The sequence below is a fragment of the Lepisosteus oculatus genome, chromosome 6, assembly GCF_040954835.1.
Source record: "Lepisosteus oculatus isolate fLepOcu1 chromosome 6, fLepOcu1.hap2, whole genome shotgun sequence".
In the NCBI taxonomy this organism is placed as follows: domain Eukaryota; kingdom Metazoa; phylum Chordata; class Actinopteri; order Semionotiformes; family Lepisosteidae; genus Lepisosteus; species Lepisosteus oculatus.
Window position 1 is genome coordinate 35,628,340 of NC_090701.1, and position 16,513 is coordinate 35,644,852.

General features: G+C 36.0%; 1 protein-coding gene across 1 annotated transcript; it reads right to left on the reverse strand.

The window, feature by feature from the left end:
* Window positions 1-3,163: 3,163 nt before the first annotated feature.
* LOC102683665 (exo/endonuclease G) lies at window positions 3,164-16,135 on the reverse strand. The gene is made up of 6 exons (XM_015354064.2): window positions 15,870-16,135; window positions 15,054-15,203; window positions 12,195-12,334; window positions 11,120-11,196; window positions 10,696-10,810; window positions 3,164-4,310 (listed from the first exon to the last, which is right to left on the reverse strand). The coding sequence occupies exons 1-6, from the start codon at window positions 16,012-16,014 to the stop codon at window positions 3,858-3,860; spliced, it is 1,080 nt and encodes a 359-aa protein (XP_015209550.2). The 5' UTR covers window positions 16,015-16,135; the 3' UTR covers window positions 3,164-3,857.
* Between the last annotated feature and the right edge of the window lie 378 nt (window positions 16,136-16,513).

Genomic DNA, 16,513 nt, shown 5'->3' on the forward strand with positions numbered 1-16,513 from the left:
TTAGTTTCCTTAGTTCACTGTCTTGCCATTTCCCCCCAAGTGCTTATTCCCACTTTACAGCATCAATAGAGGCAATGAGGAAACACAGATGGCGTGGTCTGTGTCTGTCATAAGAAAAAGAAAACAACCTGTCCTAACCCTAACAAGACATGGTCTTTAATGTCTGTTAATTAAAATTAATTGAAAGTCTTACAGGAAAACAAGAAAAAACTTAGATATTGCTACCCTGTTCTTTCCAAGCTTCCTTTCCACAGTCGACAATAATGGTACCAAGGGCATCCATAGTTTTCCTCCTACCAAACATAACAGTTCCTTGTATGGAATCACTCAATTCGGATGCTGGTATCCGGTTTGTTGCCACTGTCAATGTTTATATGCTCTAAGTTTGGAAAGTCCTAATACAATTAGACTGAAACACCACAACAGAAACTAATCTGCACAATAAACTACCTGAATCTCCTTAATTAACCCACATCACAGAAATCTAACACAATAAAGCAGTACAATGGGAGTGACATACTGCTCTCTGCAGAGGATGATTACTACAGTTAATTGGCTATTCAGTTAACATTATCAACAAAATTCCCAATAAAAGATGGCAGATGACCATGTAATTTTGTGGTTGGATCTAATTAGCTAACATTATTACACGTACACTTCCTACCAAGTCTAAACCACCCTAGCGAAAGCTGGAAAGGAAAAGGCTGCACTAACTCAATTCACCCACTAAAGATATCACGTTGATAGAGGCCATATCTGTTTGAGATAATCTGGAGAGAATGAATGATTGTTCCATCGTCGCAAAGCAAGGTCATCTCTCCCAGGCAAAGTAAACTGTTTATAGTTCTGCAACTGAGGTTTAGGTAATAATATTGGAAAGACCATGAATACTGGTTTTAAATGTGCTGAGAAACCGGACGAGCAGCTGTAGGTGTGAACCTTTCCCTGAAAGTGTTACAGTACGACTCCTGGGCCAATCAAACTAGAGACATGACTGCATCGTAATCAAATTAATTATATACACGTAAATGTAAATTGCAATATTCTGAACCCATTACATTTTTATCTTTAACATTTCAAGTGGGTAGCTGCATCAGCCGAAACGTTGTTTCCTTTCTTCTCTTTTCAGCAGGGAATAAACCTATTACTTGTTCCTTTTTAAGTTTGGTTTCATGACGTTATCACACTTATGGCCTTCAAGATACAGATACTGTTTTTTTAACCCAGTCTTGACCTCTCCTAGCAGCAGAAACACATCTGCTTGGATGGTCTAATTGTGACTAAATAGATGCTGGTGCTACTTTATGAATTTGCATCTCCTACCCTGGGATCATTGGCTCCTGTCTTGGAATTGTTCATATGCAGCTGATGCGACCAAATCCTTTTTCCACGGCCCTTCTATCATAGCTGTCCAACTTTAATAGAAAGTCGGAGGGGGTTACCACTGATTGTGGGGGAGAAGGGTTTTATGGGATGCTTGTGCATACACAGCACTATAACAAGACTCACGCTGTAAGAATTTCAAGCACGGTGAGGCCCAAAAACTTAATCGGGTATGAGAATTGTGGAACACTACAGGCTAGAATATAAATTGCCACAAAGATAAACCTACAATACATATTTTGAATTTTGATCTCCTTCAGTATTTATTCTGCAGTTAGTGTACAAAACTAATTTTCGTTTGATTTCTGGCCCTTCGTCCACTCTGCTGTTATGTTGTGACACATAAAAGAAGATGGCTGGCCTAAACAATTGGCTTCAGAAACTAGAGCATTTATACCTTCATGTTCCTATAATTAGGTTACCAACAAGAGGCAATCATTTAGCCCACGTAGCTCATTTGGTTGCAAGCTAATTTACTATTAATTTGGAGGAAATGTTTATTCTTAATGACTTACAGAAGTTACATTACCTATTTTATATCATGCACATTTCAGGTAAATTTGCTTTATGTCCTATACCCTAATATCAGCAGATCTTGTTTCTTTAAACACTGGTTACAAATCTGTCTGCCAGGATCAGTTTTTTAACAGGGAGTCCTAATTAGGTTTCTTGAAATCACCATAAACTACAGTGAGACTTTTGAGGATGGGGGTGCTCACCAGTGATTTTGCAAAAGAAATTTTCAAAAGGAAAGCAGAAATTAATTCCTCTTATCTATAACCTACACAAAGGTACAGGAAAGATCCTTGTAATAGAACATAATTATTTCATAACGAAGTAAAGAAACATTAAGTTGACAAGAGATTACAAATATTTTACAAGCACTCAAAATATAAAAAGGATAATTTAAGAATATGCAAAATGCATTAGTGTGTGACCAAATCAGTTTTATCACTTTCAACCTTGAAAATATTTAAAAAACAACAAATATGTTGTTGTATGATGTTAATTTACAAAGATAAAATATACGGGATGAATGCTTATTTAGTCGACATTCTTTTGAGGTAAATGAATTAATGTTTTAAAGAGCAATTTGCATACAAAACTACTAAATGTTTAGGTATGAGGCGTTATCACACAAGCTATTACATTCCACTTATGTATGTCAAACTTAATTAGCTTAGACTTGTACCTAATGACAACTATCTGGATCATTTCCCAAGTTAACTTCCTTTTAAAAACAGCATATGGAGGACTGCAACAAAATAGACCTTTTTACTTTTAATTTTTAGAATTGGCAAAAACATAACATAGCAGGTATAATGCTGATGAAAACTGGAGCAACTTTTTTGGGATTACTTTTCTTAAATCAGAATAAAGCCTTTTTTAAATATTAAGAATGACTGTATAGAGTACTTCATCATCTGTGAAAACCTGCAAGCTTGAGTTCTAATATGCCTCTAACCATAGCTCATCCACGAGATAACATTTATCTGAAACAGTTAACTGGAAAACATATGAAAACATATGTTCCACCATTATGGACTAGTGATAAATACAGAGGAGAAGAATAAAGATCTTAATCTATAAACCTATTAAACCGAGCTCAGAGATGTGACTATGTTCCACTTTCACTGTCCTAAAATGATAGTATTGAACACAGAAGAAGCACTATTCAGTTGAACAGTCTTGTCTTGCATGGGGGTGTTCTTAGAGAAGACAAGATGTAAACACTTGCAAATGACCAATGAGCAAAACAAACCCAACCAGAAGGGAAAAATTAAAGTCAATATACTTTATATGTGAAAAAAACAGAGAGTCTGTGCTGTACCCAAAGAAATTACAGAGGATTCTAAAAGTGATATATTACAATAAATCACAATTTGTTTCTAAAAAAAGGAGTAGCAATTTATTGGTCTCCTCTCATGGCTGAAAAGGCCAATGTTATTGTCCAAATTTCTATTTAATTTGAGTTTTTTTATTTTCAGAGCAAATGTCAATTGTCAGGTTCTCCCACTCTGCACTACAGAGAGATGGAATACATCTAGCTACATGTGCATAAGCAATTCAGTGGATTTAATAAACAGCCCAGTACAGCAAAAAAATAGAAATACTTCACTCTCAAGAGGCCTGTAGGCAGTAAACAAAATGGTAAGCTCATACATATTTGGAGAACAAACACACAAAAAAAAAACTTAAAAGAAGAAATAAAGATGCTACAAGTGCTGAAGTACCTCTTCCAGAGATAAGTCAACAATGCATCAAAACAGTACTGATACTGCTGTAAAGATCAATTTACATAAGTGTTGCAATGTGACAATCAAAGGGCAAAAAGAGCAGGTCAAAGCTTTTAAATCATATATTTTCCATACTTAAAAAATTGATGAACACGCTCTGCATGTTCATGATGTTGACATAATAAGTAATTGTAACCTCCTTCCAAGTCCCTCCTTTCAACTGCAGGGCAGGTGTAATTATCCTGACTTCCTCTCCAGTACCGCCTTAGAACTTAATTCTTTCTTTTTCTCCTCATACAGCCTGAGCAGATAGTCATCAGGTTCAATTCCAGACTCCTTCAATTCGGACATTATCTTCTCCAGTTTGGGCTGAGTCCTGGCACTGGACACCTTGCGGCCTGTGATATAAAGTGTGAATTCCTGGAAATCCATCAGCTTGCAAGTATCTGCATCACAGAGGTTCTGAACAGGCTGCGTTTTGTCCAACTGTGGGAAGAAAGTAAGACCTGACATCTTCTCCAGGTATTGCAGACTGACCTGGTACTCTGTCAGAGGATGGTCAAAACTTATTGGCTTGTTTGGCGCCACAAAGGCCCCCAGAGCAAGAGGTTCAGAGGATGACTGCTTTCTTTGTACAAGGATGACTTTGTAGAGGTGTGTGGGGACAGCAACGTCATCTTTTCCAATTACCTAGTTTAAAATAAAAGACAGTTATGTAAATACATGTCTGAATCAGTACCAGTGTGGACAAAATCCACATTTCTATGTATTACATATTTACTTGCAGGCTAAAGAACATGACAAATACAGCCCCTTTATTACATTAACTATACTGTACATATTTAAGAAGTGCCAGCTTTCTAGAATAATATTTAATATATAAATTAAACCACAAATATAATTGATTATTAATGACAGAAGCTATTGAATCTGACTAGAGGTTATACTCTGTATACATTTATATTGCGATTTAGTAGTAAAATGAACATAGACTTCAAGATCATTATTAAATCAAATCAATCCATTCAACCATTCACTTTCTAACTGGTTTATCCAGTGTAGTGTCGCAGGGAAGCCGGAGCCTATGCCAGGAAACAACAGTTACACAGTATATATCTGGATGAGTAGCCAGGGAACCACACATACAATTGTTTAACAACCTTTCAAAAACAAAAACAACATTGTCTATTTGCACCAAAACTGATATACAGAAACAGCAAAAAGCACTTAATCCAAAGAAAATGTCTTTCTATAATATATGACCAAACTCAACCCTTAATATTAGCTGTTTCTTGTACAAAGGTCTTCCTTCATCCATGGTGGTAATTAAGTACTGCTTTTTAGAGAGCTGGAAAAAAAGTATGTGTGGGTGCTTAAGTGTTTGCACACGTAAATGGAGGAAAGCCTACAGGCAACACTTTCTTTTACATAAATACATTAGGACATTTTACACACTGTATTAGATTGTCTACATCACTAAGATTTCCATAAAGCACAATACTGACCTCTCAAGGAGAAAGACAGGCACTGACAGCCCTCTTAAAAGGTACAGGGGCTGTAAGCAACAGACTTGTATTCATCTATAGTTTTATTAATAATTAACACTTAAAATAATTGAATGCCCAACAGATTGACTTAGAACATCATGGTTAACACAAACATAAAAAAACATATATAAATATTTACATAGGGGGACATGAATTTTGAGTGGGGAGTTGTATTAGCACACAGTTTTATTTAAAAAACAAGTAAAAATTAATCAATTCTATAAAGTATAAATAAATATATGAGTAAAAACGATGTTTTGACCATGGATCATTGAAGTTTATACGTGAACCAAGACTTCAATAAAACGTGTATTTCATTTTTATTTTTCATTTAAATTAACCTCTGCTTGTTCCTATATATATTCATAATTATAAATATACAGTCATCAACACACTGAGATTACTATTTAGATATTGTATACTATATATTCTGGAACACAGTCATCAGGGCTCATTCAAAATAATTGCTACTGTAGCTGAAATGAGCTGCTTGACATTTAATAGTATACTATTCTGAAATTAAGACTTTCAGTCTAAACTCTACAAGAAGGAGTCTTTGTTGTTACAATTAAGAGTCAGAAGAAAAGATTTACTACAAAACATTTCAGGACTATCTGTAACACTTAAATCATTTTTGTACAGCCAAAATACCTTGCATTGTTTTTAAATTTTATTCATCACCTTACACTAAGTTTCATGGAGATCATGCTGTTGACATTCATGTTCATAAGGAAAACATAAATGAAAAACTAATCACAAGAATAAATTAATGGCTTCTCACTTCTGTAAGAAATGCATAAATCACTTTGTTAATACTGACCTCAGAAAGACAAAATGTTTCTTTTATCCAGATACCAAAAACCCTCAGTCACCAACATCAAAAATGAGAGATGTACTTTGTAATGGTAGGCAACCATCATCCAGATGGCCTTGCTCAGCATTAATTACATTTAAAATGGTCTCTTTCTAGATGTATTTTTTTCCCTGTGAAATGAGCTGCCACCTTATATACTATTAAATGCAAAAAAGACAAGCCTGTTAAGGGGCTAATTAGGATGCTTTCAATAATGTGCTGCTTGTTGCACTCTCAGTGTAATCTAACACCCTAATTGTTATCTGCCAAGTATAATAGCGACTCATGTTGTAAGCTGTGATACTATGTTCTCCAAAATGTAACTTACAGGAGACAAGGCATACCTCGGCAAAAACATGCAGGTAATGGCTTTTTACAGCTGTAATATGTTGTTCGGCTAACTGGTAACTTTGCCAGAAAGTGCATGCTATGCATCTATGACATTACCAGAGTAATTTTAAGGTACATATTTCACCTTCACCTAGACCTAAGTTATTGCTGCTAAAGGAGATGCCACAAGTTACGGAATCAAGGGATGGAACTTACTTTATCACACAAAGATGCAAATGCTATTTTTAAAAAATAATTAAATAGAAAAATTAAAATAAGTTGATTTTGTGTTTGTTATTTGTCAAATCAGGTTAGTTTTATCTACTATTTGGACTTGGTAAGGACAAGGTGAAGGTCAAATATGTCTAAATATGATCAACCAAAAATCTTTTCTGTTTTCTGTTTTTGTGAATTGGCCACTTTTCCTGAATGTGTATATGAACCATCCATGCCATTGAGTAATTTACAAAGATTATAACTTAAAAAAAAAACTAACAAATATATTAGGAATGCATTTTTTTAAAAGATAGATTTTTACAATTGCCAGTCTTTTAAAGTAAAATAAACCAAGAGGTTTCTTTTCTTTTGTTCTTTTACTCATTTATGATTTAATTATATTATTAATAGTTATATTATAATAACAACTATGTGAAAATCCTGGCACTCTACATATTCTGCAAACTGCAGATATGATATGCCACCACATTATTACCACAGACTGTCTTAAATTAGAACATGGTTACACCAAAAATCACTGGCATAGATCCAGTGGAAACTGTAAGGATCCCGAAAAATATTTTTTAAGCAATTTCACTAGAAGGCAAAAGGCCTCTCTGACTATCCTGAAAGCATTGTCATGCTAAACATTTTCCTTCATGCTAATCAATGTTAACCAGCCTTTGCATTGTGCCCCCAATCATGACAGGTAGGGAACTCTTAGGAAGCTTCTCTTGATGATTTAGCCAGTCACTCACACTAGACACAAAGGGTTCCCAAGGAAGCCAGCTGTGCACATGGTCCCCTGCTGGACATTACTCCTCTGCATGGCACTGGTTAGCAAACAGACAGAGAACTAAATGCAGTTTTCCCCAGATGGCTCACAGAATATAATAGAATTCATTCCAGATTAATAAACATCATCATTTCACCCTAGAATACCTCAGACCGACACTGTACCAAATCCTCTGGGCATTAGCAGAGAAAAGGTTAAACCAGAATAATGTGAATTTACGGCTGATTTATTTTTCATAAGGTCGAAACAACATGTTTCTTTCAACAAATGAACTCTGAAGACTCCTTGCCTACATGACAAATTAAGCCTGTGTTAGTATACACCCCACATATATTCACTGATGGGCAGTGGACTGGATACTGCATCTGAACTGCTCTGCAGCAAATTTTGCAACAGACATTTCAAGACGCCAAAAATATGCCAAACAAAAGTTCTTCTAGTCTTACATACAGTAGTGGAGATGTCTTGATGTGACTACATTTTAGTATAATTCTAGTATTATATTGAGGCCAGATGCAGATACATTTATTCTAATTTATTCTTGCCTAATGTAATTAAAACAATGCAACTTGCTTTAGCTGAACTGTACTGCCTGCCTATGGAAGCAGGAATGATATGCCTATGAACTCCTTTTATTATACATCTGAGACTCCAGTTGTTTATTTAATTAAAACCTGGGTTTATTACTTTGAGCTTTTCATGAATCATAATCTACTAAAAGAAGGTGTAATTCTTTTAAACAAGGGTATTGTTCATGCGGATAAAGCTGTTTATCCTTTGGCTTGGTTTGCTTGGGCTTTTGTGTGGTATGATAGTACAGAGGAAACACACTACCATTCTTTGTGAAGGAAGAGCTAAAGAGGATTTGAGAGTGATGCCACAACAACAGTTACTTTTTTTCTAATTGTATCATTGTTATTATTAAAGTGCTTGGTTAAAACTGCCAAGTCAAATTTTCTGATATCACATACGTATACATACAGCTTTTGTCTTAATATGCATTTGTACTGTATTGCCCATTTTGCTATTTATATACAGTATTATATATAAAGTAAAAAACGATCAGTTGAAAAAATATGTATACATATACATATGGTCATGTGAAAAAGAAAGAACACCCTCTTTCAATTCAATGGTTTTACATATCAGGGCATAAATAACAATCGTCTGGTCTTCACCAACTTCTATAATTAGACAAATCTAGCATCATAACAGATTTCCCAGCAAATCTATCATCATAACAGATTTCACAGCAATTTCACCTCAAGGTCAGACTGTATAATGCCCAGAGAAATTGCAAAGAACCCAAGTTCATAACAGTATGATCAGAAAAAGACTGAACAAGTATGGCTTTCATGGAAGGGTAGCCAGGAGAAAGCTTCTCTTCAAAAAGAACATGGCAGCACAGCTTTGGCTTGCAAAGTTGCATCTGAACAAACCACAAGATTTCTGTAACAATATCCTTTGGACAGATGAGACCAAAGCAGAGATGTTTGGTCATTATACATAACGCCATGTTTGGTGAAAACCAAACACAGCTTATCACCACAAACACCACATACCAACCATCAAGCACATGGACTTGTTTTACAGCCACGGGACCTGGGCACCTTGCAGTCATCGAGTCGACCATTAACTCCTCTTTATACCAAAGTATTCTAGAGAGAAATGTGAGGCCGTCTGTCCAACAGCTAAAGCTTGGCTGAAATTGGGTCATGTAACTTGACAATGATCCCAAGCACACCAGCAAATCTACAACTGAATGGCTGAAAGAGAAAAGAATCAAGGTGTTGGAATGGCCAAGTCAAAGTCCAGACCTCAACCCCATTGAGATGCTGTGGCAGGAACATAAGAGAGCTGTGCATAAATGAATGCCTTCAAACATCAATGAACTGAAGCAATGTTGTAAAGAGGAGTGGGCCAAAATTCCTCCCAACCGATGTGAGAGACTGATAAACTCATACAGAAAACAATTACTTCACGTTATTGCTGCTAAAAGTGGTTCGATAAGCTATTCAATCATGGAGTGGACTTAGTTTTTCACACATGGCTTCTGCATGTTGGCTTATTTTTGTTAATGACATAGTGGAATCTGTTATGTGTTGTTCGTCACCTGAGATTAGATTTGCCTAATTTGAGGACCTGGTAAGGACCAGATGATATTTTTATTATCCTGATATATAAAATCACAGAATTGAAAGAGGGTGTACTTTCTTTTTTACATGACTGTATATAACTGTATCCCAAGGAAATGCAGTCATGTTTTTAATTTAGTTTATGCATTATGTAGGTTCTTCCTGTGAACATATGAGTTTCCTCTGGGTTCTCTGTTTTCCTCCCACAGTCCAAAAACATACTGGAAGGTTATTTGGCTTCTGGGAAAATTGTCCCTGACCTCAGTGTGTATGTGCCTGTGTCTGCATGTGCCCTGTGATGGACTGGCATCCTGTCTAGGATGTATCCTGCCTTGTGCCTGTTGCTTGCCAGGATAGGCACTGACCACCCCACAACATTGTATCCATCTATCCATTACATGGATACATGGATACAATAAATAGAGAACATGTGGGGACTAGTGTTCCACTAGCATCCTAGAGGAAGGTTTTTGAATTGAAATTCCAGGTGGACATTTTGCTGCTGTACCTCCAGAAGAAAGTAGTTTACTCAAAATTACTCCAGCAGTATTGGCTGTATAAATTGATCCCAGAAGCCAAATGACTTAGAAAACAATAAATCCTTTGGGAAAAAAATGAATATATGTCACTCTGGATAAAAAAAAAAACTGCCAGATAAATTATGTATTTAATAATATTGAGTTATTATTTAGGAGTTATGGTTTGCAGTAATTGCATTAGTCTGCTCTGTTCTTCTGTTTTAATTCCCAATCCCAAGTCCAACACTGCCATCTAGTGTACATTTAGCTGTTTATCTAGTCATATATCTGTTTCTGCTATGAAGGCCAGCTACCGAGTTAAACTTTTTCCTGTGTTTCTTTTCCAAAACACTGTATTAGGTGTTAATATTAAAGATACGTAAATATGCAAATACCCCAATCTCAAAGATTACAACACCTTTTATGAACTTTCTGAGGTAAAGGTAAAATCCCTAGAAAAATTGTTAGCTGACAACATAGGCCTAATAATTTAAATGAAATCACAGAATACAAAAGACATTCCTGAAAACTGAACGTAGTAAGATTTTAACTACAGTTAATTTACCTACAAGATTTATCCTAAGCCTGCAATTAATAATCTTGTTCTGTAAACTGGCATTTGCAATTCATCTACAAACAACACTTACTACATTAGTACCAATCATAATAACAATTCTTACTTTGTATGATACAGTTTTGCTCCCATCAGCTCCAACTTCAGGCAAGACTAGGGGTCCTGTAATGATCCATACATCATCAAACCTCTTTGTCAGATCTCTGCAGTACATTTCAAGCCTGAAAAAATAAAACCAATAACATTAATTATCCATTCTTATTACAGAATTCTGTCCAGTATCCTGTTTTGAAAACTCACAAGGGGTAGTAATCACACAGAACAAAAAATATTCACTGGAAGTATTTAAAAAATCTTAATTTGGAAGATGACGGATTAAACAAGTCACACAAAATTAATGAGCAGATTAATTACAATATATTTCCACATTTCTCATGGACAGATCATTTTACAGCCAAAATGCAAGTGCTGGCTGAACAGCAGAATACATATCTTCCATTAACAATTTTCTAAAACTGTATTTGCTTTACCTGTTCCAGAAACCACCATTGTTTTCAATGTTCTGTGGCACGATATTAGACAGGTAAAATGTTTCAGCCATTGACTGCTGTGTAAAGAAAGAGATATAGTCAAAAATCAATCCAAATGTGCTGAGATGTTAAATGGAACTTAAAGTAATCCACCAGTAAAAACAAAGAAGAAGTAAAAGAAAATAGCAGAAAGGAATGAAAAAATGAAACTTTTAAGGAATCTGGAGTATAGTCTCTCAGTGTCTCGCCTTAGTCCACCCCTTTAGCTATCACTGTGAAACACAATTGATCCCCTCACTCTCACTGTGGGACTTGGGTAATGACTAACGTATGGTCAGAAGGATTGCCTTATAATTTACCTCACTACTCCCTGCCCTAGCCAAAGAGAATAAGCATTAAACTTAAAGATCTCAAAAATTAAGACTGTTCAGATAATACATAGCCAGAACTTAAAGAACCTGTATTGGCTCATGAAAGACAATCACTTTTGAATGCAAGGAATAGACACAAAATGTAGCAGAATTTGTAAGTGTTGTCCAACTCTAATTAAAGCAGTCACACAATTAGAAGTGTATATTCTCTGCAATATTTAGAGTGAATATGAATGAACAAAAAGGTACATGTATTTAGTCTATTTAAAGACAGTCAAGTACATAAAACAAGTCTCAGTCCTAAAGAATAATGGAGTTTTAAAGTCCATTATAAATTTCTTCCCATCATTTGCACCTTAATGTTACCAAAAGCATATCAACTAAAGACAAAAGGGTTAATACAAAACTTGTCTGTTTTCACAATTCAACTTTGCATCATAATAATAAGAGGAGATAAGTCTCATGATGTGTGCAGGCTCAAATATTGTCTTATAAAAGAAACAAAGGTTATAGTCAAAGGGAAACAGAAGAATAGGATAACAATACAACACCAGTCAAACCATGTGCCCTCCATACTACAGAAGTACGTAAAAACTGAAGTGAGCATACTACAAGCAAAAGGGAGAAGAATCCCCACAGAGCACTGCACAGAGCTAATTAATACAAAAAGAAGAGAGTACTGAACATATGTACAAATGTAATACTTCTGAATATTTATTGTCACCCGCTGGTGCCATATGTCCTCGTGACCAGCCGCTGTGCAAATAGTCCTCGTTCACAGCTGTGAAAAGTGGAGGAACACTTGGGTCAGGCTTGAATTTGCAGTGCTTCCTGTCTGCTTTGCCTGAAGGACCAAAAGGAAAAGAACAATCACAGTCTGACTGTATTTTTGTAAGACCATATGAGAGTTTGCAATGGTGAGGAGGCCATTAAGCCCATCCAGACACCATTCGGTATTAAGTAGGTAATTGGCCAAAGATATATCTTTGGCCTCGATGATAGGGTTCAGATTTCAATAACATGGCTGTGTTGCATGTTCCATGTTCCATAATCCCACAAACTTGTGTCCTTGAATTTCTGTTTCATCGTTTATTTTGAAGTACACAGGTTGACTTTGGCAATGCCTTTGAAGGTGCTGAATACTTGTATCAGGTCTGTTAGTTATTTGTCTCTGTTCAAGATTGAAAATATTCTGCATCATAACCTTCCCCTGACTTTTCATATTGTAAAGTAACTCTTTTCAATTACCACAACCACTACTCCAGACAGACATGGTTAACAAGTAGGCAATATGAATTAATAGACACAACTGTTCTGTGCATGTACAAAAACTATCAAGCTACCCTTTTTTATTATTTTGTCCTGCTTACATGACTTCAGCTGTTTTACTAGCGAGTGCTGCTGACATCCCAGTGCAGCAAAACTGCACAATTCTAAATGCTGATATGGCATTCTGAGCTCAGGGCGAATAACAGCAGAATGCATACTATAGAGACAGCATTAACCAGATCACTGCAGTATGAAATACACAATGGACACCTTGAAAAAGAATACAACTAAATTCTGTAGATTAATAATATTCTGCTTGTGGTAAATCATCGTTTATATCTAGCTGGCAATGCACTGTATGACTTGCATGCCCTGATTGCACACCCTTGTTATACTGTTGTAGAATAAATATACTGGTATGTCAAAATTCTTATAGAAAATGCTACTTAAAGGGGAACTGCAACACTATTTTTATACTTTGGGGTTAGAAAGAAATCAGCATTGATGAGTGCATTTTCAGCTACAATCAAAGTAAAAGGTACACATTAGCTTGTAAAACCTCCAATTTCCATCACAAAGCAGACAAAATTTTCACCATATTCTGTGATTCATAATGAGGCAACAAAATGTCCGGGGATGTGAAACAGCCCTCTTACATTGTTAACAAGCAAGCTTCTTGTACATCCATTTGTTTTATAATAGAAATATTAAGATCACTTTATTGGCCATATACAACTTCTTGTTTTAGGAATTTGTCTTTTTGCATACCCCAGCTTGCTCTCCATGAGACATACAGACAGGGAGAGAAGCTTGGGGTCAGAGCGTAAGGTCAGCCATTTATACAGCACCCCTGGAGCAGTTGGGGTTAAGGGCCTTGCTCAGGAGCCCAATGGAGTAGGATTCCTCTGCAGGACGCGGGATCCGAACTGACAACCTTCCAGCCACAGGGGGAGATCCTTAGCCACAGAGCCACAGCGCCTGGTCCTTCCAGTTCTTTTTTTGAGACTCAGTGTCCCAGGGTGAATCCATGTCTGATTACCAGTTACTAGATCAGCAGAAAATGCACTGGATCAACAATGCAGTTTTATTAAGCATAACTTGTAGTGGACCAACATGGAGCTTTTACTGGTTATAATTTTGAGAATTGAGATTTCTGGAAAATTTTCTTGTAGAGACCTTTGACATAAAAAAAACTTAAGGACGATCCCCTAAGCACTTTCATGGGAACTGCTCCCCTCTTCTGTTTCACGTTGTGTTGCCATGAGTTAAGCACTGGACCCTGGGTATTTACCAAGGGACAGTCTCCACCCTTGAGCTCAGCTGATCATTCTGCTACAGTCATGTTTCTGGGCCCTCCATCATCATCAATCTTGATAGATTTCCATTAGTTTTGCACCTGCCTTAACTAGAAACATGAGAATTTGACCCAAAACCGACACAATAGCTTCCATGGGCTCCACAATAAAATTTCTAAGGAAAGAAGAGTTTATGTTACACATGTAAAGAGCAAGTAGCAAGCTCCTTCTGTGGATAAATAGTGCAGACTGAGCAAACTGTGTGCCCACCAGGGCTCTGCTTTACACTTCAGGATTGTTTCACTTTTGTACATGTGTGGCTACCACTACATATTATTTTGCTCTTTTTCATTGAGAATTGTGAGAAATTCAGATTGCAATCATGTTAGGAAAAGCTCCCAAGTGATTTTATTATTTTTATTATTCACTGTGCGTTTTATTTTGTGTTTAATTACTGAACAGTAAGTAGAACTGTAAGATAAGTGTTAGCTAATAAATTGTACAGTTTTATGAATTAATTAAAAGTTCATTCTAATGTAGCTGTTGCATTTGTAAGTGTATGCTATATATGACATTTTAATTAGTTTTTTTAAATGCTTTTTTCATTAATTGATTTCTTTCAATATAAATGGGGGAAGCATCCTTTTTCTAGCTCACGGACTGTTAGCTACTGCTATGTTCTCCCTCTCGCTTTCAAGCCCCCTCCATGACGAGCACACACACCTGTTAACCAGACGTGGACAATAAACCTTGGTGATCCTGCAATTCTGCTCTATGGTCCTTCCTTCCCAACTGACAGACACAGCAAGGGAAAATAATGGACAACCGCTGAAGTATCTTAGATGGTATACAGTATGTATTCACACAACAGCTAAGAAAGGGAAGCATTGATTTATGCAAGATTTGAGTTCAAGACTTCAGGAATTGAACTCTTATGTAACCCAGGGAGTTAGTGCACATCTAAAAAGTTTAACACACTGGAGGATGTTCATTGCTTACCTAACAATTTTGCACTTGAAATATGTTCAGCCACCCATCTAGGTATCCTTTTGGCCTGGTCATATGATAATGTATGATTGGTGTAATATCTTAGTTCTGCACCTGTCAATGGAAAACCATACCTCCCCAACTCTTCATATTGAGGCTCTTCTGTAAAACAAACAAAAGTTGTTTTTTTAAATGTACTTTCTCTGAGAAACAATGAAATCCATGAACCACCACAAAATTCTGCAAGCACACAAGATTACAAACAACCAATTCCTAAATTTCCTCTTGTTATTTAAGGCTCTGTCCGCCTTCTTGCTACAGTATTTTGCGAAGAAAAAACCGTACAAAGTGTTTATGCCAAAATATTAGTGCTTCCTTGTGCGTAAAACCCCTGCAAAGACAAAACAGTACATTGGCACAGTATAATTGTAGTTACGTTCAGATGCAGGCATTTACGATTTTTATTTCAAACAACAAAAAAAGAAAACATACAAAATATATCTTACGTGAAAATCGTTTTAGAACAAAACAATTATCTTATCATATATATATAGCCTGGATTACAGTATCTTCAACCAGGTCAATGCATTTCAGATACCACTATCTGTCGACAACTCTACTAAAACTGTACTAAATGTTATTCCGTTTGAAGAGCTGTTTTTTTTTTTTTATGAATCTCGCGGTACGTGTGCATACTTACAGTCCTACGCCACATGGCGTACAAGGAAACAGGGAACTTGTCTGTTTAAAAGTTAAAGGAATTTGTCTTTCGTTACATTGCTGTGCAGTATGAGTGAATTAAGTCTTTCCTACAGTACTTCATCTTACCATTATTTCTACTATCAATCTTTTCCGAACTATTCCGCTTGTAAAATTGCATCAGTGTAACGCATGTTGCTGTGCTTACTGCAGCACCAGACACAAAACCACTAATGAATTTGTACTGAAAGAGCTTCTTCCACCGTAGGAACATTTTTTCTCCTTTTTCTTCTCGCAAGAGCAAAAAATTTTAGTTGAGCTTCAAAATTCCTTGCAGCACACACACAAAGCTAACCTACGGAACAAGAATCAACGTTAACGAAACAGGAAAGAGAGACTACTGTAAAGTTAATAAAAGATTGCGACTGACATCTAGTGGTAGTGAAAATGTACTCTCGTGTATAAACCGTGCAATCAACTTTTTCTAACCCCTTTTACCATTTTGAACAACAGATGTATACAAATTTGAAATAAAACCTTTTTTTTTTGAAAATTGGGTCAAAAATTGTATAATTTGGGTTAAACAATTAATCAATGCTGACGGTGAAATATATTATAATATATAATTACACCGAGTTTGTTAAAATAATTGTTTCAGTTTCATTGTAATTAACGCGATTCCTAGAGAAATATTGACTATTTTAAGGAGTTGCAATAGTACTCCATTAGAAACGTTGACATAATTTACAGCTCGCATCAGAATACAAGGAAAG